A 24,206-nucleotide genomic window follows, 5' to 3' on the forward strand; every position below is an offset into this window, starting at 1 on the left:
AGTTAAATTCTTTTGCATCACGATCGAGGGTTCATTTTCCTATGAAGGGGCTCAACAAGGCATAAAGCGAGGACAAATTAAAAAAAAAATGAATACATGCGCATAACCTACAAGAATATCCGCCAGTGTATTGCTCAGAAAATGATGCTAATTAAATTTTGTTGAAGCCATGAAACTAATTGCTGTCTCAATTTCTATTCAACTTTGAGCATACTGGCTCCGTGACGGCGCGACCTCGAGGGTAATGCAAATTCAGCATTGAGTAAATGGCAAGGAACAAACGGACAAGGCAAGGCGCACTCTCGAGGTATATTTAGTAGTACGAGTAACTACAATGTATCAAACGTTATCGCGTGATAATGTTAGAAAACGTCGTCAAAGATATAACGCTCCTGCAGGAAGAAGCTTTCTTTTTTACTCCGTAAATGTGTAAATAAATCTTATGAAGATGAAGATAATTTTTCCTTCATCAAACATGTAAACATTGGTTCATTCGAAATAACACTTCATCGAAGAATGGTTTCATTATGGAGGCTCGAATTATGCCTGGTTGTTGGCTGCCGAAAGGTTCGCACTAATGCCGTGATCCTCGAGTGAGACATAAGTGTATTGGCAATTCGTAAAAATGTTTATGTTGATAAAGCTCTTTCACTGGAGAAAATCTAGCAACGACCGACGCGAGTGCAGGGTCGTTGGCAGGGGGCGTAAAAATGGCACTTCCCCTGCCTCCCTGAAGCCACACCAGCGTTCCCCCACTCCACCATACGCGATGCAGCGCGAGTTTGCACCCCTGAAGACAAAATCCTGCCGACGCCCATGCGCGAGTGCATTACCAGAGCGCCAGAGCGCAAGCTGGCAGCGCCTCCGACTACAGCGCTACCGCTGCGGGATCGCGAACGGGGGCCAACTTAGAGCGGCCGGTTTTCACACCTCCCAATTCTAGCCACCCTAGTAATATATACAGTAACTCTATCAGCGAGAACTTTTGCGCCATCTCGCGGGCAATGTGTAAACAATTCTCTGCGGCCCTGACGCAGCTCAGATACGCTGGCATGCCCTTAGCTTGAAGGTCAGATTCACGGAACGAGGCATTTTCAGGGTTTGTACCTGGAGTAGGGGCATCGAAAAATGCGCCGCTATGCGCAGATAGCCTGGTCACATTCACTCTGGGCGCAACTCAATGCGGTCCTTGGTAGCTGCCGTCTAAACACTGCCTTCTATTCTGAACACTGACTAACTACTAGCCACTGTAGTAAAATCCCGCCATATATATAGCTAACTACGATTCACCTGGAGAACGACCACGATCTCTCCGATTGGCTAATAAATTCCGCCACTATGGAATTACAAAAATGTGGCCATTATGGTCACATTCAGCCATGCTCGCATGTCGAGTCGATCACGGTAGTGCGTAGCAGTGTTGCGAGCCGTCCGACATAGCCGGCGGAATTTAACAGAACTGCAAACCCAACAGCGCTGAAAACGGTGCAGAAAACGGGCTTGAGAGACTACTGCGGGTAGCGGTGGTCGCTTATTAGCGATAGGTCGGCGGGAATAGGTGAAATATGAGATGTCAAGGAAGTGTCAAGTGGCCAATGACCCATTCTCTTTTTTCCTGTCTCTTCCGGGCACCATACCACTGTCAGGATTGGTCTCCCAACCTAGCAGTGAATCTTTGGTCAAGACTTGTTTGAGCAGTACTAGCTCCCTCTGGGGGCAGTCTGTGGCAAGGACCTTCCCACGATAATTAAGCAGTGACACAGAAGAGATTGTGTAGTTACTTACCAAACTAAAAATTTTATTAAGTTTCCAGTACACGCATTACAAAATGAAGAAAAAAAAGGAGGCTACAGAAAAAACTACACAGTGTACACCACCATCTTTTTTTTGTCTTTTTCTTTTGAAGTTTTGCTGGCACTGAAACAGCTACACACACTCACACATGCACGCCACATTATATGCAAAAAGCTCCTGGCCTTGCACCATAAGACAGCCAGTCTGTAAGAACGCACGCCGCTGAAATGGCAGCACATGTACAAACCAACACACTGCATGAAAGAGACAACTCCGCATCGTCTGCGTCGAAATCGGCCCAGACGAAACACATATAGCACCGCAAGGCCAGGCTGAGGCTGAACCGTTAGTCTGCAATCCAAAGAATTTGCCAGACAAAGACGCAGGGACATAAGAAGACGGAACACTTGTTCGGCTGCCAGCGAAAGAAACGTCAGAACCTTAAGGGCTACCTCTTCGCGAGACGATAAGCCTTTGAAGACATTCCAGCTGTGACGTCACACAATCAGCCGTGATGTAGGCATCAATCATGTAGCTACAGTAGGATCGCTAAAAAGCCTGCTGCAGTCGTGGTTGGACGGCACGTTAAATGTGTTTGTCCCTAAACGCTAAGACTCGTAATTTCCTCTTTGGCATACGTCATCGACAGGCGCGACGTGCAGCAACTATAGCAAACGTGGCGGCGTTAGCGACAACAGCACCGGTACCTATGACGTCACAGCCTACATGTGGCCTGCTGCAACTGGATGCTTCATCCGGCACGTGTCGAGAGGCATCAGGCAAAAAAGGCAGTCTAGTACTACACACCTTTACGGATGCAAGCGAACACTGCTGATCCCTTCGTGACAGGCAGAGAGAGGTTCATAAGGTTTCCTGGCTTGCCGAGCAAAAGCGCACTCTCGTGTTGTGGTTAGACACGGCTAGAACAGTCGATATAGTGTTCGAGCTAAGAACAGCCAAGAGCATTCTCAGAGGCACTAGACACCAGAGTGGATAATGCCAAACTGTCTGCAAAGAGCAAAAACTGGTGTAGATGCTGAATACGATATCCGTGCAGCGAACGATTTTTCCTTACTGCTTCTGGATCGTACGCCTACCTTCATACTCAAGTCGTCTGCTAAAAGATACCAGCAGTACAGAAGACGCTCTAGCAGTTCCAAGGTTAAGAAGCCGATCTCAATGGCTCCTTGCAGTAAAAAACAAAACGATGCGGTGAATTTTGTGCGTCGTGTCGAGTCCAGCCTCAGCCTGTTATTGCAGGGACGTCCGTCACAGGAAGCAAGCAACAATTCTCCCATCGTGTTTACATAGTACACAGGTATAGTGGTACTGCACCTTCTTCGCTCTTTTAAAGTGATTTCATCGTCACACCAGAAACAACATCGCAAAAGCAGCAGCAGCTACTAAAGCCCACATTCACTCTCATGGGGGTCGACAGAGTGAAGAGAGAGAGAGAGAGAAAGGCTGAGATGCGTTTTTTGTACTTGTCGTTACGCCATCGTGTAGTATAGCAATTAACGCCGCTGTGTCGAGTCTAAGAATAAAACTACGCGCAAAGTTCGGGGCAAGCCGCGGAAAAAACTCTTGTAGGAACTGTAAATACTGAAGTCACCGTGACGACTCAAGCATGTCAAAAGAGTGAAGGAGAGCCAACACATTTTTTTTTCTGCACGTACCTTCGATTCAGCTGCCCTTACAGGGTTTCCCTGGCCACAGCAGCTACGAAATTCCCCTCTTTAAATCAATGGCCGTTCAGTGACCACTTCGTGGGACAGCCCGTAGGCGAAAGATGCGCTGCTCCATTTAGCAACATGGCTAAACGAGTTACTGCTCTGGCTTCAACAATTAACGATACCCACTTGACTCGCCTATCCACACGTAGATGGCGTGATAATTACTAAACATTCGTTATCCGGGTCACTACCAGCACGGCAGCTCTTGCAACATGGGAAAGCTCGTAGCTGCGGCGATTAGAACACCCCGGCTGCTGCTGCAGCGGCAGCAAAAACAAAGCGGATAGAGTATGACTACAAACAGACACGGCGATAGCCATTCATCAAAGCTTAAACGAGAAGAAAAACTCAACTGATGCACCATTTCGCAGTAGACGGCGCAGCGTGACATTTAACGTGCTGTTAGCAAGTCTGCTTCCAGCAAGTTAGACAGGGAAAAAAAAAATTGTGTTCTCAATCCCATGGTTTGGGATTACTCGGGGCTTAAGCCTAATGATTAGGCCTAGCCCAGGGACCCGTAATGAACAGGAATGAACCAGTCAAAAAGAGAATTAATGCGCATATTCGAGCGATTATACAATGATTGTGCCTGTGTATTGTACAATGTTGGTTCCAAGTGAACGTTGGCAAAAGCTCTGTATGATCTCAAGCTACTGCTCAAGGTCTTGCTCATACACTTGAAGCTTCTAGACTTTTTTCTACACGTCCATGTACACTTGATAGATGTGAATTTTTTTCACAGCTGCTCTATTTTTCATGCATCAGAGTGCAAGAAAGGCAAAACAGTGTTAAAAGAATGTGTCTAGCCAACACGACTGGTTTTCTACAGTGGTCAGTTTATATTAAAAAAAAAAAATAGCAAGCCTCTTGAAATACTTGCATGTTAGCAACGCTATTGTTGGTTCGACCTTACACTCTGAAAAGCAAGTGCTTCGCATGGAAACCAAATGTGAAACCCGTAAATTTTTTTTGTAAAAAACAAGCCAGCTAGTATCATCTGGTATCACGGCAGCACGTTAAATTTGCGAAATTTAAGTCAACGCATTGAGTAATGACAGTTCGTAAGAACTTGCACTGATACAGAAACTAATGTCTCTATAAACGAGTTTGGGCACAAATATGTGCCAGCTGTTATGCACTCATCGTGGCCAATAAAAAAAAAAAACGCCGATATTGAAGGGGAGGGCTCATGTGATGAGTCGCACAAAAATACAAAAAAAGAAATGGTAAATAAAACGTGAGGTAGTGGGGTTCAAGTAGAAACAAAACTGTTCGTTGGGAATTCATTTCTCACAGTAAATTTTGTTGAGCCATCAACGTTATCACTGTTAACAGATTTACGATTCAATGCCAACAGTCGCGATTCCCTAATGAATCTGGCGGGTAAGCCGTAAAACATGATGGGAGCTCCAACATGAGCCAAGGTAAACTCCCAGTTGTTTCAGCAAAGGTAAGTGTACAGTTTACATGCTAGCTGAATTCATGCGGAATGACTTCGATGTCGTGGTGTAACCGAAAAAAAAAAAAAACAACAACAGAAGTACAATACAGACTACACACATCTCCAAAGATATAGAATGTGTCGCGTTCGCGTCTAATGTCAGGCAGAAGAGCAATGCTGAATTCCGTTACCATCAACTTCAAGAGTTGAAGCCAGTGAATGATATCCATGTTGACAGCAAATGAGCACACAAACAGACACATGCACGCACACACACACACAGTAAGCAAATGTCTGAAGAAACAGTGCACCCCAAGAAAGGCCTCTCAACTCTATAAAGTTGACACTACACACAAACACACAAGCACACACGTTTTTTTCTTTCAAAAACACAAATGTACGGGCAAGTATTGTTCAGGGAGGTGAAGGTACGGCTTGATCCGGGTATGTGTGACACATTTTTTTTCTTCTATTTCATTTCACGCAAACGTTGCAATCCTGAAAGAAGTCGATGGTCTGCAATGTATTACGCAATGAATGCCTGAGCGACAGTTTTTATTCCCTGAAAGTCATGTGAGTGACCGTGACGGTAGGGGACCACCGAACGTTGTGAATGCCGTCACACTCGTGACGATGCGCATGGCTTACGTCACAAGCATGTGGAGAGATGCAAAATTATATGTTGAAGGAAGGTTTCCACAGGCAACTGGCTTTGCTAACTTTATACGTAAATATCTGTCCAAATTTCCTTGGTCACATCTGTAAATTACGTGACAATTGGCCATGAATTCACAAACGGAAATCAGGAGCCATGGAAAAGGCTTAGCCGATAGATGGCATTCACATACGCAGGTTCCTCCAAACCGCCAAAGAAATGTACCCGTGAAAGCGAAAAAAAGGGAAAGAACGTCACGATATCAATTGTATCAGTACATTTACAATCATGTCATTTGTACGGCAACAACACATTAGCAATGCCAACTTTACAGTGGTCACAGCAATTTTCACGGTGCCATATAATCCCAACAGATTCATATGGCGCCAGATTTTCGACCAAGCGACACAGAGTAATGTCGTGTACGATTAACCAAACGCCGAGGGCCAGTGTGCTCATTGTGAAAATTGCGCAGATTCCATACTCGTGCAGCTTTTGAACCTATGTGCTAATCTTAAGCGCACACATTTTATGCACATGTGCTACCGTGAAAACTTGACATGCCACAAAAGAACAAGAAAAAAGAACACTGTGTTGAAAGCCCCTACATAAAGTCACCTGTGGACAGACTGTGCTCACTGTGTTATTGCACTAAAATCATTTCAGAAGGTTTGCACATTTGCTGTTGCCCAAGAGGTGTCTGCAATTTCACGAACACCTTCAATTACAAGGAGGCCGCTTTTCATGTAAAAAGAAGAGGAACAAAAGAAGTATCCATGCTTTCTGGACTTTATTCACTAATTAAGCCTGCAGTTTCAAAAGTGAACAAATCACGTGATCTCTCACACTAACACCCTCAAACATACCTCGATGACGTGAAATGGGGAAAACCGAATATGAGGCGACATATGGAAAGAACCGTATTTTCTTGCTCCAATAATCAGTCAGTAATACTCTGTGCTTAATGTAATTAATCACGCAGGCAGTACACTGGAAAGGATGGTGGTCCAATAAACATGAACACGTAGCCCCGTATGAATCTTTGTATAAGCGATACGCTGGAAATAAACTGTCCTTTCTAGCCAACTTCGACTTTAAAGATGCCTCCGGATGCTCGAACTCTCGTCTGCCCCGTGGTGTTGGGCTACTGGAGACAATTTCTTTGTTGTGAGCATTTGATGCTTACTACAAAACGGTTTCACCAGTGCTGAACATATATATATCGCACACAGTACTAGGGCTGGAGAAAAGCGGACGGTACAATTGATTAAACAAACAGAAAGGCTTGGTAGAATGGTGCCAAGTGCCTGTAACCTTCTGAAGAGATTTATTTGACTAACTTTCTTTTAAAATGTCTATCCAAAGTGTCACTTTAGGGAGGGACCTTTCACAAGCTGGCAGGCGCAGGGCACTTCCAACGCTGCCAGAGTGCTGTTTTTGTAATGTACAAAACTTTTCCCGTAATGTAGTACAAGTAAACAGAGCAGTCATTTACTACTTCCTGAGACAAAGAAAAGAAATATGCTAGAGAAAGCACACCCTCAGCAATGTCAGGGTATGCAAATAAAAAAAGCAAGCATGAAATACACAGGTTGAGGAAAAGCAGTTCAGAACTGACGCGTACAAAAGTTTCCCCACTTTTTCACGACAGCAGTTGTGTACAGAACGATGTTGAGTCGTATAACATGCGCTTAGATGCACGCTATACAATGAGACCCACATTTAATATGAAAAAGCTTCCTCTAACAAAATATGTATATATTCGTACTTAAGTGTAATCCTAGTCTCAACAAAAATAGAGTTTTTCTCTTATTTCACGCTTTTTTTTTCTTCTGTCCACGCACCGCTGATCTCATCCGGTTGCAAGACAAAGCCACCAAATGGTTTTTTATCTCATTTCTTGCACACTTCGACTTTTTAGTACTACGATTAGTACTATTTGCTACGCTCAATTTGTAACGGTCACTATGAACCTTTTGACTTGTCCTACTTCAAGTGCTTGGAGCCGGGGCAGTGCTGAACAGGGCGACATTCTGTAGCGACATCCCGAGAATCTAACTACAGGTGCATCGATAAACCCAGCGCCATCAGTTTCAGTCTGTTTTCAAGCATTGAAAGTGGGGCACAATGACAGAACTAGCCCGATGACCGGTGGTGTAGAAATATTTTGAACAAGCATGGCTTTGGCGTCGGTTGGTCACACCACACGAGAATTTCTTCTGCGCCCTAACAATCACCATAAACAGTGCCGATTGCATGCGTGCTGCTTCTGTACCTTTGGCGGTGACTGCAGCTGTACAGCGAGAGAATCGCCACAACCTGAAATATTTGCGCGGGAAAGCTGCTAAGAAAGCTGCTAAGAAACAGTCGCTAAACTTTAGCAGAAAGCGAGTATAGTTACGAGTCCTACACCACACTTCTCTAGTATAACACAGCTACTGCTGACAAACATACATGCAATCCTTCGTACTTTGTAAATACTTCTCTGTCATTACTAGAAGCTGTAAATTTGGTAGCCATGCAGCAATAAAAAGAAACACAGGCCTGCTGCCACCTAGTCGGGACGTGCACTTGCTTCCAGCAGCTAAGCCTAACAGTCCTTGTTCTAGCCACAGCCATTTCTGGTCCATATCTAGCTGCAACGAAATTTCACTTTGCCGAAATTCATTACGGGTGAGCAGTATGTATTGCCGAACCAATCTTCAAAAAGGCCGCAGGGTTGGTAATGGTGTAGTTTTCTTGCTAAGCGACTGTCGAACAGCACCTAAGCAGACGACGCTTAGCAGACGGCAGCACGTGGTCACTGTCACCGTGACATAGGTCCAGGCATGCACCCTTCGAGACGTTTCAGTGGCCATTCATCTCAGAGGCCCTGCCAAGGAGCCGGTCCTTCTATGTTATGCCCTTGTTATGTATCACATTCGGCAAGTGTTTATGGTGAAGTTTTTTTTTCCGGTTTCGGTATCAAAAGCAGCCGTTTTTGGAAGGGGCTGTTTGAGACGTTTCACTCGTACTTCAAACGTAAATATGTGCGCCGTCGCATTTCTGTACTGATACTGTCTGAAACTAGGCTTCTCATGGTGTCCACATATTTTGTTGCAGTTGACGTTTACATACTGGATGCAGTGTATGAAATTGCACAAAGTAACCATACGATACGCATCTAACCAGAAGAGTAACTGCCAAAAGAGCAACAATGCTCAGAACGAAGAGTGGCATACGTCGTCTCCCTGCAAAGCACTGCCCCTCAACGACCCTCCTTAACGAACTTCCGGGAGCTCCAAGACACCTTTACAGTGGGCTTCAATGGCAGCCCTGACGCCAATCGGGAAGCCTGTAGCCTTTAATGCCGAAAAGCGCTCACGAAAAAACAAAACTCTACATATCTCGCACTTATTCGCTTCACCGTTTGCACGAATACTAACACTGTTCTAGGATTTCACTCGCAAATTTCCTGCCCGTTTTGTACAACAAATGACCATTCAAAAAATGCTCTCAAATAACAAACTTTCCCACCAACCTAAGGCACAAACTGTCATGATTTTTTTTAAAGTCTAACACAGCAATCAAAAAATCTTGTCGTCTTTTTTTTTTCTTCACACTTTCACACGCATGGGTTTCGACACAGAGGGGGCATTTCCATAAAGCCACACTTTCTGATGCTTAATGTTTTTTTTTTAAACTCTTGTACACCATCTAGACTTGACTGACTCTCTTGCCATTTAACTTAAGACCACTTCTGTATAACACTTTCACAGCTTATTTATTTTTTTTTTCTTTTTAATGCTTGAAACCTGACACACATGGACCTGTTTTACTGGGAGGTAGACAATGTGCAATTCCGAGGCACCGAGGAATTATGTATACATATATATTGTGTATATATTTATATATAGACTGTATTCACGCGCGTGATTTTTTTTCTGTATGTATAATATATATATATATATATATATATTTTATATTTATAAGCAGAAAAAAAAACACGCTCACCAGGTAAAACAAAGGATACGAGATGGTAGATGGGGCTTGGGGTAAGGGGGGGTCAAGTGAAACATTCGACTAAACCATACACCGGGATAGGGCAGGCAAACGTTGAGAAAAACAAAATACTCCTCAAACAGTGAACAAAAGAAAACTAACAAGGACAATGTAAAATCTTCTAAACATTCAAAAGGATATATGAACCACTTCGAGAATGAGGGGAGGGGGGGGGGGAAGGAATATTGAAAAACCCATCGTCTGCCAGCAATGTGCATTTTCTCGGCCAGCTCGTCATGTAGCACTGCTGATGTTCGGCATGCCATTTTTCTTTCGAAACGCTGTGATGCATTCCATGTGCAAGTTGTTGGATGTAACTAAGAAAACTTGCTGACGTCAACGTCCAATCAATATTGGATTTAATGAAGATATTTTTGTGTAAAGGGGCTTCAACTGTACCTTGGGGAAGGTCGAATGACGTGGTAAAGCCACAGGAGATGTCATTTTGAATTTTGTGCGGGGCAGAAAAGAGTATATTTAATCCGAAGGAACAAAACGTCTCTGAAGAGGCCATGTCTGATTTGCCAATGATAACTCTGATGACAGACAAGTGCTATCATGTCGAAAGTTTTTGGAAACTCAGGATGTCTTTGGGAATGGTTCAGTGAGGAAGGGCGCAACTCTATGTTTCGCAATCTTGGGTAAACGTCATTACTTGCGAAGCGGCACTTAGAAGATAGCTGCTTGACGACATGCAAAACAAGCAGCTCCATGGCCATCTAACATGACGACCTGCCTGAAAAGCATTGCCAGCACCGCTTCCGTCGCACGAGCAATCGAAGGGGGAAAAAAAACGTGCAACGTTTCCTCGTCGTCAGACACTGCTTCGACTCACCACGGGTGCGCAGCGGCCCCCTAAACGCTTCTTCGTACCTCGCACATTGGTCATGCTCCAAAGGCAACACCAGCCCTTACTTAAAGAACGATGAAGGCTACAACAACGAAAAAGAGATATTCGACAGCTACGAGAGTGTGTGATAGACGTTGTCCTGGCAGAGGCAGTGCCGAGGTGAGCAACACGTACGTAATGGTCCGAAACTTTGAGATGCGTATATATTTATACATATATATCTTTTTCATTCACTTCCCGACGGTGTGTTTCATGAAACACGCGAGATCGCCCTTCTCCTATGAACAAACGCAAGGACTCGAAGAGAAGGTGAAAAGAAAAAACTACCCGCAAGAACAACTCAGGCTGGATTCATATAGCCGTCACGCGCACCGTCACATCGTCACAATGTTTGTGACGTGCTTGCGAACACCGTCATGTCACGTGCTCATGATAGTGTGTGATATTACTGCTCTTTCTTCAAAAATGGGCCGATGACATTAAGAATATTGGCGTGACATTATTTAGAAGAAACTAAGGAGAAAACACTGTCTCGTGACACACGTTGGCGATGTGGCGGAGTATTTGACAGCCATGTGAATCGAGCCTGCAACCGAACACGGAGCTTCCTCTAAGGCTTCCATAAATCAGGCCTTCACCTTTGAAAAACCCTGGAAACCAACTAAGGCTGAACAAAAGGGGAGTCCCACAAGACAAAGTAATATTCATTTCTTTCACACCAATAACTGAAGCAACTACAGCGATCATCACACCGGAGACTGAACAAACGCCTTTAAAAAAGCTCATGAACTGACCCAGGCAAGCCTCGCGTCGAGACAGCTTTCTTTGGAAATGCAGGGTTGCCTCGTACCCTTCCTTTCTTTCTTTGCTTCTTCAACCAATCTACGACAGACACCGGTTTTGTTTCCTACACCATTGCCTCTTCGCCCGCTGCTCCTTTTTTTTTTTTTTAAGCTGCAGCGACATCTCTTTGACCTGATCTTGAAAAACCAACGACCGACCGGCCAACGATCCAATGTCGCCGGTGCCGGTCGAAGTCTCATTCCGTCAGGTACTGCTGTTGCCTTTGGCACGAGTGTGACCACCTAGAGATAGCCTGGAGGGCTGGTCGGCCGTAACCGACGCCCTCGTCGTGTATGCTGCGGTGATAGCGCGGTGACGATGGTTATTCTTTACTTTTTCGCCGGAAGAAAGACCCTGTTAGGTCTCCCCCGCTTCCGGTTGCATTTGTCTAGCGTGGCGCAAGACAGACAGGTTGACATGCAACGTGGTTGGTGCAGATGCGAGGATCATCCGCAATGCATGCCAAGAGCACGAAATGAAGCGAGCCGACGCAGGTGACGATAAACAGAAAAAAGGAACGCTTCGGCAAAAAAAAAAGCTACTTCGAAGAAAATGACAAATGGCAGGCGGGGGAAGGATTCTAAGGGAGCACGAACGTTTCAAACCGGGATGGAAACGGCCACTCTGAGCGCCGTGGAAAACTGACCCGAAGACACATGCACGACACGACAAAAAACGGCAACTATGATACAACTCATCCGCAACACACCGTCGTCGGTCTGACGAAGAGAGGGGCATGTGGGGGAAGCTGCAAGTCTTCGAAAAGTGGGGAGGCGGGTGGATACAATAACGGACACCGCAAACATTAGACACAATCTGAACAAGCATGGCGAGCAAGAAGAGGTGGGATGTCATCCCGAAACCTTGCCGCACCTTGGACTTCCGTGAACTTATCATGGGTGAAGACGGGGGAGCGCCACTTACCATAACTCCACGTGGGCATTATCCCCCAGCTTCGCTCATCCATCACCAAACCCCCCGCACTTATCCTTCGCACAAAGAGCATGCACACAGGCACCTATGTTTGAGCCGCTGCTGCAAGCACTGGACACTAGAAACTGGCCGTGCACACATCACGAGAGCGAAAAAGACGCTAGGCAAAAGACACGACGCTACATGGACGCAAACATGGGCGATGGCTTCAAACCAGGGCCTGCCCTTTCCTGCCTCCTTCATCACTCCATCACCACCTCTCTCTCTCATGTCCTCCTCAACTGCCTGTTCCCCTTTCATCACCTTCACTCTTCACTCCTCACATTTTAATTTTCAAGCTTCGGGCATACAGAGAGGAAACAAGCTGGAAAAAAAAGAGTAGCAAATACAGTAGCAAATACAGTAGACAAAGGCCTGAGAAATGCAGTTCTGATCTAACGGGTGCCACGCTTGAAATGCTCTATTATTCAACATGCTCAATGTTCGTGCAACCATGGAGAAGTCGAACGGAAGTTTGGATTGTCAGCAAAAGGGGAGAGCTTTCAAACGCAGGAATGCCAGAGCAACGAACAAACGCTGATAACCTTCTCCATCGTTATGGCTGGTAACTGCCCCACATTGGCCAAGCCGCGATTTCAAGAGAAGAAACAATTTGAGAATGCTTCTGCAAACCTGTCAAATTTTAAAGTGCAAAGTTTAAACTGGAGACCTGAACCTTGTGGACCGTAAATGGGGATCCACTAGGCTTATTGTGCAGTTCTTGTGCAGAAGGAACTTACTCATTGTAACACATGTGGAAAGGATGAGTTGTACATTCTAATGGAAGCTTTATAAAGTTCATCAAATTCCACAAAAATGCTAACAAAAGCACCAGCCTTCATTGAGCGATGTGTCATTGCCTATATGCGCAGAAAAGCAGCTTTGCTAGCGGCTTCCAAATACCCGTCAAAATTTCTTAATGAGAAACTGGAAACTTATTAGAGTTGCCCCTAGTTCATTCTCCAGGCTGACAGTCACAGTTAAATGACATTTGCCATCACAAGATCAAATAGATATTTAAAAAGAGCCCAGAATTTAAAAAAAATGTCAATGTTGCAAATCTGCTTAAATGTCACAAGAGAGGAAAAAAACCCCAAAATCTCTCAATTCCTCTTCAACTCTGCCCAAAAGCGTGTGCCCCTGCACATTTGTTTCAAAGTCCGGCATTCCCCATGTTGAAAACTCGTCATAAAACCGGTGTGAAAGAAGAAAGTGCTTTGCAGAAACATGCAGTAAGAAACGCCACTCTACCACGCTTGCAATGCCCCCAATCAAGCAAAGCAATTTACGAAACTTCGGTTACTACAATGCAGGCATTGCCCAGTGAAAGCGAATTGCTACAAGCACTTCCTGGAAACTGCGGTTAAACCTCCACATCCGCGGAAAGTGGCAGCCACTTGAGTGAAGAGATTTTTGACAAGAGCAAAGCGCAGGAAAAGGGAGGAAGGGAGCGGGGGGCGTGAAAAGTGCTTGCGGCCCAGCTAGCGCAACAGCAAAGATATAGGAACTTTCATGACGGAAACAAGAGACGCATCACAGGAGCGCGGAACCACGCACCGCTGGTAATGTACCGGTGCGGAAAAACGGCCGGAAGAAAGGGGTGGATGTCTGACGTACGGCCGGTGACCGGCACTTTTTCCCCCACTTGGGCGGAGAGGACGCAGTCCTGACCGCGATGGCGTGAACGTGCCGGACTGTTCTCACCCCATCTGGGCCGACATGGACAGGAAAATAGCACAGCCAGAAAAACACCGTAGTCTGAGTTGAAACAGCGGGGGAGGGCGGGGGTTACACATGAATGCACGAACGAAACGGTAATAGCTGGTGACATAGGGGAGGGGAGAAAAGATCGACAACGGGACAGAAGGACAACTGAGAAAAACAGCAGATGCCAGCAAAACCGATATTTAAGGTGACACCGTGTTCTGGTGATAGCGAGAAAAGGATGGCCACAAAAATGATGCTTGGCTAACGCCGTACGTCTTCAACGACGTCGTTTAAGTGCTCAACGGCTGGTTGCTTCTGTACACTTCGTTACGAGGCACGCCAACAGAAAGGGCAGAAACGTGTGCATGCACGCAGAGCAACTGTCATCTGCCAGGGAGCTCCTCACTGCATGTCGGCCACGGATGACAATCTCAAATTTGCGACACTACCTGTCGCCAGGCTCAGAGTCTGCGCATGCTACTATTTAACGTTGGTACAAAACATACCCCAGCAATGACACAATGACTAAGTGTACTTTCATGTCCTCTTCTCTTTTGTTCGTGATTGATATGCCAGTGGCAACTCAACTGTTTGGTTCTATGAAGCAGTAAACAGCAGTGATCAGGAGGACACAACAGGCGAGCCTTGCTAGCCGATTTCGTTATGAGGCGCCTGCCCTGCCATCTGCTCCACGTGCATGCCGGTATTCTGTAGCGTGCGTGCCCTCTGTCATGTACTGTGTGAGCAAGTTCTAATCAACAGGCCCGTCGTTAGCTCAGACGTCGTTAAACAACTGAACAGCGAAGCACTGCAACTGCGGGCAGCAGTATGTCTACCTCGTTAGTCTCAAAGCTTCCTTCGTCTGCTGGTCGGAAGAAGCTGGCTGTACTACGATAGTGATGCTGCCTAGCTCGAAGAGCGAAGGATGCTTTAACACCAGAAAGCTCTCGCAACTGCAGTTGGTGCCGCAGAAGCTAAGGGAGATAATGAAGAGAAACCACAGGTCAGCTGATCAACACACATAAATGAATGGGTACGATGCAGAAGGCTGAGCACGAAGTCGACGTCTGTCTCAAAGATAAAGGCCGAGCATCTGCTAATGCGCACTAAAAATCATGTGAGCTGATGTAAAGGGGTGAGGGGGGCCTTTGTGAGGTGTATAAATAAAGATTTGTAGCAGGCGAATACAAGCGATAAAAAAAAAAGAGGGGGGGGGGGGGAGGGACGAAGAATGGGAATTTTGTGCACAACTGTGTATATGGGGGAACAAATTGACAAAGCCTACATGTGGGGTTGACAGTAAAGCTCAGCAGAAGAGAACACAAGTGTATAAAAAGGGCAGGCATAGGTAGCTAGAGCGAAACAACGCGCAAGGCCTCAAAGCCTCTGCCCCCCCACGACGCACTGTCATTTCACCATCATTTCCCCCATAGCACCAACAAAAACGCATGCACTACTCAGCACGTTGCGATGATTGTGATCAAGCGTCGCAGGCCGGCATCACCGCCACGACCACAGCGTTCTCCGGGCTCGGTCGACGTGGCCCGTTTCAACTCGTCCCGTCGTGCGCGGCGGTCTCTCCCGCCGCGCACGGCGCTTCGTAGCAGTTCCTATTGCAGTAGACGCGCACGTGCCCCCCGCCGAACGCGAGGACGACGCAGGGTGGCATCCTTTCTCCAGTTCCTTGTTTTTCTCTCTCGACGTCGCGTGTCGATTCGCATCTCCCGCGCTCCCACTTAGGGGGGGTAGAAGGGGAGAGGATGTCGGGAGCGAGAGACGCGCTCAAACGACAAGCGCCACGCACTGACACCACGCATCACAAGTCTTGCAGCCGTGATGAATGAGAAAAACAGAAAAAAAAAAAATAGAGAGATAAGTCCACTCGGAAACAGTCTTCTTCTTCTTCATTGCCAATGGCACACCACTGTCCCACGAAGCGATGTAGCATCGTCGAAGGGCGAACAGAATTCGCCGCGCAATACTACACCACATCGCGTCACTCCTGTCTATGCCAGCACCACCAGTCTAGGCACCGAAGAGAAAAATGATAACGAAAAAAAAAAAAAACACACACTCACACACGTAAGAGCCGCACCTTAGCTTGATACGGCGACGTCAGGGGACAGGGAAGAAACCCTGAATGGCAATGTGCCGCCCGACGACGATGGCTCCGCGTTGTATGGCGCTGCAGAGTGCGCCATGTGAATGGGAAGGGAAAATAAACGGATCTTCGAGTTGAGCGTGTAAATATAAGTGAGGTAGGACTCATGAAAAAAAAAAAAAAAACATAATAAAAATAGACACAATTGTGGATGCGAAACACTGCGCAAAATGAAGGAGGCACTAAACGTGAGAGAAAGGACGATAACCTACAGGCACAAATGTTTTAAAAAGAAAAAAAAAATGGCAGGACTGCTCGAAAGGAATAAGATACGTGGTGGTGAAGGTTTCAGCATCCCGTCGTCAATCTTCTTCCGTCCTCTCTCCGTAAGAAAAAAAAAATGTAAGGAAGGACCTCGCCTAACTTGTTTGTTTTTAATGGCCTCCAGTCGGTCGACCACTCCGCGTTAGACAAGGATGCTCAACTAAAACTTGACGTTAAAAGGTCTGTTCGTTCCCCTCCCATGAGTGCCTTGTCATCGTTCGGCAAAACTGACCCGTTTTCCATTTTTTTTTTTTTTCAAGAGACCTGAGCAATCGTGGTGATCTTAGAGTTCCAAGACGTCTACCGAGGGAACGAAGAAACGAACAAACGAAAAAAATGAAACCCGCACTATTCCATTGCTGTTCATAACATCAGTCTCCGTGAACTTACACGAAAGTTTAGCTGTAAATGTACGTAATAAAAATAAAACAAGAAAGAACTGTCTCTCTCCAAGAGTACCCTCAGATTCCCGAGTTTCTTGCTGCAATGCACATCATACGCACAATCGTCACGATGACGCTGGACGCACTGACAGGCGACAAAGACATACACTTCTTTGTAACGTGCATCATGCAAACGACATTCAATTTTAAAAAGTTCAAAGAAACGAAGATTACGAAACATACCTGTAATGTTAAACGAGACAGGATCGTCGTGTAACAAGCTAACGGGACAGAACAAGTATTTTGCGTGCACTGCAAGCAACTGTCACAATTTTGACAATCGACAACAAAAATAAAGAAAGAGAAAGCAGAGTCGACATCCTTCGTAATGACACGATTGGTCAACGAGCCCAGAAGACTTCTTTGACGTAATTATATAAAAGCTACTCAGTAGCCGTGGCAACAACTTATAAAAACTCTCTCAAGAAAACAACACCGGGAAAAAAACGTAGCACTTAAAGGTGGTACAAACATGCACACACACACACACACCCACAAAATAAAAGCAAAGATGACGTAGCAAGATTGCAACAACGACGGATGGCCTGCTCGATAACTATAACCGAAAGGTGACGCCTGCGGCGCCTACTAAACTCGCAGTTACTGCAAACCAAGGTTATCACCGTCGGAAAAAATAATAATAAAAGCACCGGGATTGTTGGGATGAAAACAGAAAACCAAGAGCACTTTGACAAAAAATGCGAAGGAAACATGTGCCTGAAGTAAGCACATCGCTGGGGAAAACATGAGCAGACAATCACGAGCGTCACACACGCCGCATCGCACGCAATAAAACGACAGGAATGAGGTACTCCGAAACCCGTTAAATCTAAACCTATGTTCAATTTGGCATTTGTTCGCAAGAAAAAAAGAGGAGAGAGTGAGAGAGAAGGAAAAAAGATAAACATACATTAATTTCATTCCTGCCTTCCATCATTTCGCTGCTTTTCTTTCCGTTTTCTTTTTTCAATTCACTTCTTTTTTTTTTTTTTCAATCGTGAGGTAGAGACCGTGGAAAACTTGTTCCCTTCCCGGCACCCGCCAGTCGAGACGATGCGCCGCAACCTCGCGCGGCAACGTCCGACGCGGCGAACAGCAACAACGTTGCACACTTGTCACTCAACACACAACACTACTGCTTTTCCGTCGGGGTGGGGCGGGGCAACGACGATCCAACAAATGACTTCCTTCAACCTCGGAGGCACCGAAAAACTCGTTCCGACGACCCTCAGCGTCTTTCTTTCGCGACGTCCTCGTCTTCAACCTTGCGCCAGTGCCATTATTTTCACTCGGGATTTCGGGGCCGACCGCCGCAGAAGATGGCCGGCGCTCGCTTGTCCGACGTCTACTCAGGACTTTCTTGAAACTCTTCCTTTCTTCTTCTTTTTTCACTGGCGACAACGAAATCCTTCCGCGTCGACGACTCTCAGTTTTGACTTCGCTTCTTCCTTTTTCTTTTTCGTCTTCTCTCCCACCGGGACTTGTAGTCCACCGCTGCGCCGTCCTTAGCCGTCATCATCCTGCTCCATGCTGGACACACACTGAGCACTTGGCATTCTGCAAAGAAAAAAAAAAGGGTAAAGCAATGCAAGGACTTGAGCGAATGAAATGACTGTGCTTGAGTGTAGGCCCTTTCACACCTGCGACTATACTCCGTTTCATACATCAAGAGCAATGCTAAATCAAGTCTATGCTAATTAAGACCTTGCTAATTTGGGTCTTCACAATTAAGACTGTGTTAATTAACACCATGTTAATTAAGACCATGCTAATAATCTAGGTTGGCTGTTAGTCCAGCCTTGCACCACTAGTGCAAGCAGCTTGCATTTTTTACCGCACGTAATGTAATCTTCTTTTTTCATTTTTAGACTGAGTAATAAATGAAGATGCTTTGTGCTTTAGAAATAAACAAACCCCGTTATTTACACGGCTGTCAATAGGTTGTCCTGGACCGCTTAGTGTCTCTTTGTTTTCGTATCGTGCCCTCCGCGATTAGTTCCAGTAGCGCTCAGCCAGAGCCAACCGTGAAGGCCACGTTTAGAATGATGATATCCAAGCGCAAGACGTGCAGACTTACACATTTTGCGGGCTCAACTTACTGGATAGCTCCCACAACATTGCACCCAATGTGTGAAAGGAAGGATAGCACCAGTCGCATGACCAAGTTAGTCGCGAATGGCCGCTTTGGTCGCAAAGCGACAGCTTCGGCTCTGTTGTTTGCTGCTCGATTACTCAGTCCCGCGACTGTAATCGCAAACCTCTGAACCGATCAGATGAGCAGGAACGGGACGTCAGGTTATTTTACGCTGCAATGGCTATGCGAGCAGATGCAAATTCTGTGCGGTTATGGGTGCAGATCACACGAAGGTGTGAACAATGGTGCGCCTTGAGTCGCTTTTTGCTCACCAGTTGTAAATGGTCACGCGACCGGTTCTAGTCGCAGACGTGAATGAGCCTCAAGTGTCAATGTTTGCAGAAACGGGGCTCTGCTTTTAACAGCAGAGCTGTTCCAAGTCGAGCCTGCGCTTTTCGGCGTCACGCAGGCCACATGACCAGAAAGGGGTGTGAATAAAGAAATTGTTAAGACGTTTATTGACGGCGAGATTGACGGCGACGATGCACAACGACAGAGCGCAGACTCGCAGACTCTCACGAGCACGAGCACGAGGGGCGTGCTCTCCGAGAATAGGCGAAGAGGGTGACCCACTAGGAGGCGCTTGAGAGGACGACCCATTAGAGCGTTCCAATGCTTCTCTACAGTCTTAACAAAGTGGTGGAGGTGCGGGGTTGTGCTTGTAGGTGTTTTATATTGTTTTGTCAAAATTACAATTGTTGTTCGTCTATTGTAAACGTTTTCTCTATGTGTTCTGGCTGGAAAATATGATCACTGAAGCTTTCGAACAGAGTTTTCAAAGTATGTGTTGCAGGCAAGAACTCCGCCAGCAGTGCAAGTGCGCAAATTGCCGGAACAATCGCCAATCAGAGGTTCGCATACATCGCGAATTCCGTGAGACCGTCCTTTATTATTCTTTTCCTTTTCCCAGAAAGAATGGGTAATCATGACGCGCTGATGTTGCGAGAAGCATGCGACGTGCTGCCCGTGTACTAGCACCATGTTACAGTGAAGCACGTCTTTTCTGCAGGCACGCATTTCAGCTGACTACAAGACCGCTTTTTCTTTCTTCTTTTTTTTTCACAGGCAGCAGTGAGGCTCGGGTGCTTTGTCACTCATTAGTATTGCTACACTGCATTGCCTTGTAGCTCCTAAGGGCCGTCGTTTCCGCGGATTTGGCGGCAAAATCTGGATCGGGAATTGACACATGGCACCCCAAGTTTTTGAATTAACCAGGCTGGTGGTGACTGCCGCATAAAATTATCCACTCAAATTTACATTGCAAAATACTGCACCACAGAAAGCCTTCGAATTAAGCGGGATTTTGAAATAACAGAGTTCGAATTAATGAGGTTTTACAGTATATCACATATTATAAAGAAAGATGAGCATATTTGTCATGACCCAGCTAACCTGCACAATATTTTTAAAAATTGGGACAAGGCATGTGCGAATAGCAAAGCAATGTCATTCTTTTTGGTTCGAAGAGAAGTGGAAGCAACTTTGAATAGTAGCAGGATTTGAATTACAGTAGGATGCAAGTGATAACAGGTAAAATACATTACATTTTAAAATTTACTATTCTTAGAGCCCGTATGACAAGCTTTTAAACTTAAGAAACAATTAATCGATGTGAGAATAATACGCTCATTTAACCATGAAGTGGGGCTTCGCGGCAATGCGGGTCTTCCCTGGGTAGGTGTGCTCACGGCATAGCACTTCTACGCAGCAGTGAAATCACCTTTCTGGCCCACATTTGTTTGGCCAATGCGTGTAAAACAAACACGTGTGCACATAGCAAGATAGATTCACTCAATCTCACTGCACTCACTCCTGCTTGATGACGGGCTTCATGTTGTCGTTGGTGGTGAAGTCGGCCGGCTCCGAGTCGTGGCCGTACGACGGCAGTGAGGTGGAGTCCTCCCCCTGAGAGGTGTCAGAGTCCCCCTGGTCACTGTCCCCCTCGGGGCCCGCAGAGTCACCCTGGTCGCTGCCACCACCTCGCATCGAGGGCGCCTCCACCTGTGTCCATAGCGACAGCAAAGTCGCAGCCGGTGAGAAAAACTGTTATCAAAGCAGTAAGTTAGGTAAATCGGTACAGCTTCATCGTGGAAAAACAGCGCGAAACCGTGACAAAGGCTGAAAAGTACAAAACCAAACGCATGTGGTGACTTGAACCTGGCACTTATATATGAAAAAAAAAAACACAAAAACATACGGTTTATTTACTTAATGGTGAACATTCGACAGAAGTCTGTCTGGTTGGGAAGGAACTCATGGTTGAAACAGAGGGACACCAACCAAGGTTACGACTAAAAAGTAAACACTTTTTTTAGTTCACAAAAAAGAAAAAAACCTAAGGTTTTGGGTATAACTTGGACCCTTCTTCAGGGGTGGCTGGAGCACACCAAAGGCTTATTAATTGCATCATGCATGAGTATGCAAGGCAAGGAGAGGGAAAGGAAAATGTCACATGTTATTCATGTCACATTGTAATATGTCATTCATGTTATTTTCTATGTTCCTTTATTTCATTTTCCAGACAGCGAAGCACTCGTATGGCATATGCCATTCTTCTCCCATGCCTTGCTTAAAAGTGCACGACAATACATAACAACAACAGGTTCTTTTTTTCTTCTTCAACCCTTTCCCTACTGAGTTCTTTTGGCCAGAAACGATACCTTGCAAATGCAAGCATTTCTATACTGAAATGCATGCTTTGAGCATGTTTTTAAATTTATTACTGCACCATCCGTTCAAGCGAAGGAGAACTTGGCAAAATGACCAGAGTAGCTTCTCGGTAGGAGCGGTACAAACCGTGTGGACGAGCTCAGCTCGTCTTCGGTAGGGAAAGGGTTAAGTAAGCTTCAAGTGAGTCCATGCATCAGTGTTCTAATCTTCTGTCTCTGTCTCACTCTTATTTTCGAAGCTTATGTTACGCGCAGAGATCAACTGCACGCCTCGAAAACACCCGGGAATCACTCACATGTGGCGAGGAAGTGGGCAATCCGGCAGCGCACGATGGCAGTGCAGCCGCGAGGGCTGCGGCCGAGCTTCCCACCTGCGGGTACAGGCTGGGTGCGCCCCACAAGGGGGGACCCACCGAGAAGGGGGACTTCTGGTGGCCCCCACTGGTCAGCGCCCCCGGCAACCCGCCAAGGCCGCCCGCCTGAGCCGCCGCCGCCATTGCTGCCGCTAGGGGGCGAGAGAAAGAAGCGTAAGAAAATAAAAGGTTAACAAAATCCCGGCTTTCTGATGCGCTGAAACCACGACACGGTTATGAGGCACACCATAGTCGAGGTCTCGGGATTAATACTGACTATGTGGAGTCCGTTATTGCATATCGAAACCTAAGTCAACGAGTGCTTATGCATTTTAATGGGGCTGAATGGCAAGAAACGGCTGTACTTCATTCCGATTGAAATGCAGTCGCGGCTGCCAGGAATCGAACGATTTGCCCTTGTGCTTATCAGCGCGGCACCACGATAGCTGCTAAGCCATCGTGACAGGTAAGAAGTGTTTGAAAATGCTGAGTCAGGAGACTAACAATGTGAGATGTAGCAATGTTGTTTCATCACAGTAAGACAGGAACAGCGCCAAGAACAAAGACAGCAGTAAGTAAGTGAACTGCACTTCACAACAACAACAACCACACTTACCATGTTGCTGCCTGAGTTGCTTCTTGGCCTCTTTTCGACGGTTGTTGAACCAGTTGTTCACCACAGGCAGGCTCACTTTCTCCCGTTCAGTCAGAGGACGCTCTACAAGAAGGAAGGGCGACCATGAAGATAAGAATTTGGCTCTGTTTATCAACGCGTTTTGATGTAAAAGTCACATATATATTTATATATACAGAGTTCGCCAGTTATCCAAGGATGTCACCTAGCAATACGGCCGGAGAAAGACCAGATATCAGATGATAGTGTTCTGCTTCAACATTATAACAAATGCAGATGGATGCTACAACAAATTATTAGATATTACTTCGTAATATCTAATAATTTGAGCGCTCGTGTAGCCGTCTTGTCTTCTTGTGTCTCGTCCGTTTGTGCTCAATCTATTCCATTACAAGTAAATGTAGTAAGTCTCTCAGCAACATCGGCACGTAACAAACCCATGCTTATGACGCGTATCGCTCAACCTCGTAATAAGACAAACTTGCACCCTCCACAGAAATCCCTTTGGGGAAGAAGCAAGTGAAATACTGCAAGGTATCGCCACGATTAGCGCATCTAGCAAGAACGGTGAGCTCACCAGGTCGCTCGACCGCCTCGTTGCACTCCTCGACAATCTGCTCGCGCGTCTGCGCATCCGGGTATGGATCACGCTCGTAGTACCGCTCCAATACGGCCAGGTGTGCCGACTTGAAGGTGAAGCGCTCCCGCTTGAGTGGAATCAAGTCACCCGTCTCCGAGACCATCCGCTTCACACCGGAGTTGGGGCACAGTTGTGCTGCGAGAGGCATCACGGAAGACCAAAATGTCACTGCCACCACATTATCATCCTTATCAACTACTCACCAAGCCACTGCTCACACACATAAAAAAAACTATCAAAAAAGCAGCTGCTTACGCTGCCTGCATCAATGAAAAAGGATGAAATTTGTGCATATGCGAGAATTACTAATTATCTGACAAGTATGTCAGCTTAGCTGAGGTTGTTATAAACACAACTCACTTTATTTGCTTGTTTTCATCACACAATGAGGTCCATGGTCACTCTGGTGAAGTACGAGGCCGTCGCAAAGGAGCGAAACGGGCGTAGCAAACCGAAGCCAACAGTTGCTTGTTAGGTGACAAGGCAGTAGTGACAAGGTATCTAGTTCCATACGTAAAGAAACGTTGTCAGCTAGCTCATTATCCTTTTTACAAGCAGAAACTGGTACATGGTAAGTGCTTATAGTAGTGTGAAAATGCTACAGAAATGCATTCGGATTGTTTAGTCTTTTCATGTTACGCTGTGTGGTTACGCTACACGAGTCGGCAGTAAGGTAAATATGTACATAATTTTTAATAATTCTGCAGATACTGCTGAAAATGTTTGTGGGTGGTTCACAAGCTGACAGGTTTCGAGTTCACTTCTCGTTGCGTACCGTAATAATCCCCACGTAATAATCCCTGCAATAATCCCCACCGGGAGCTGCGTCCATTCTCCCACCTAATGATGCTTTTGTCTTAGCATTCTTTTTA

The 24,206-nt window shown here is 46.0% G+C and overlaps 1 protein-coding gene across 1 annotated transcript in view; it reads right to left on the minus strand.

Moving 5' to 3' along the window:
- Positions 1-1,777: 1,777 nt before the first annotated feature.
- The window catches only part of LOC119371673 (homeobox-containing protein 1), a 210,869-nt gene continuing 188,440 nt past the window's right edge, over positions 1,778-24,206 (minus strand). The window contains exons 8-12 of the mRNA XM_037642121.2: positions 23,272-23,469; positions 22,677-22,778; positions 22,004-22,212; positions 20,849-21,039; positions 1,778-18,461 (exon numbers count right to left, since the gene is read on the minus strand). Of these exons, the coding sequence (XP_037498049.1) occupies positions 18,410-18,461; positions 20,849-21,039; positions 22,004-22,212; positions 22,677-22,778; positions 23,272-23,469 (752 nt within the window). The 3' untranslated portion in view covers positions 1,778-18,409. The remainder of the gene's footprint in view (positions 18,462-20,848; positions 21,040-22,003; positions 22,213-22,676; positions 22,779-23,271; positions 23,470-24,206) is intronic.

The sequence above is a fragment of the Rhipicephalus sanguineus genome, chromosome 10 (assembly GCF_013339695.2).
Source record: "Rhipicephalus sanguineus isolate Rsan-2018 chromosome 10, BIME_Rsan_1.4, whole genome shotgun sequence".
In the NCBI taxonomy this organism is placed as follows: Eukaryota; Metazoa; Arthropoda; class Arachnida; order Ixodida; family Ixodidae; genus Rhipicephalus; species Rhipicephalus sanguineus.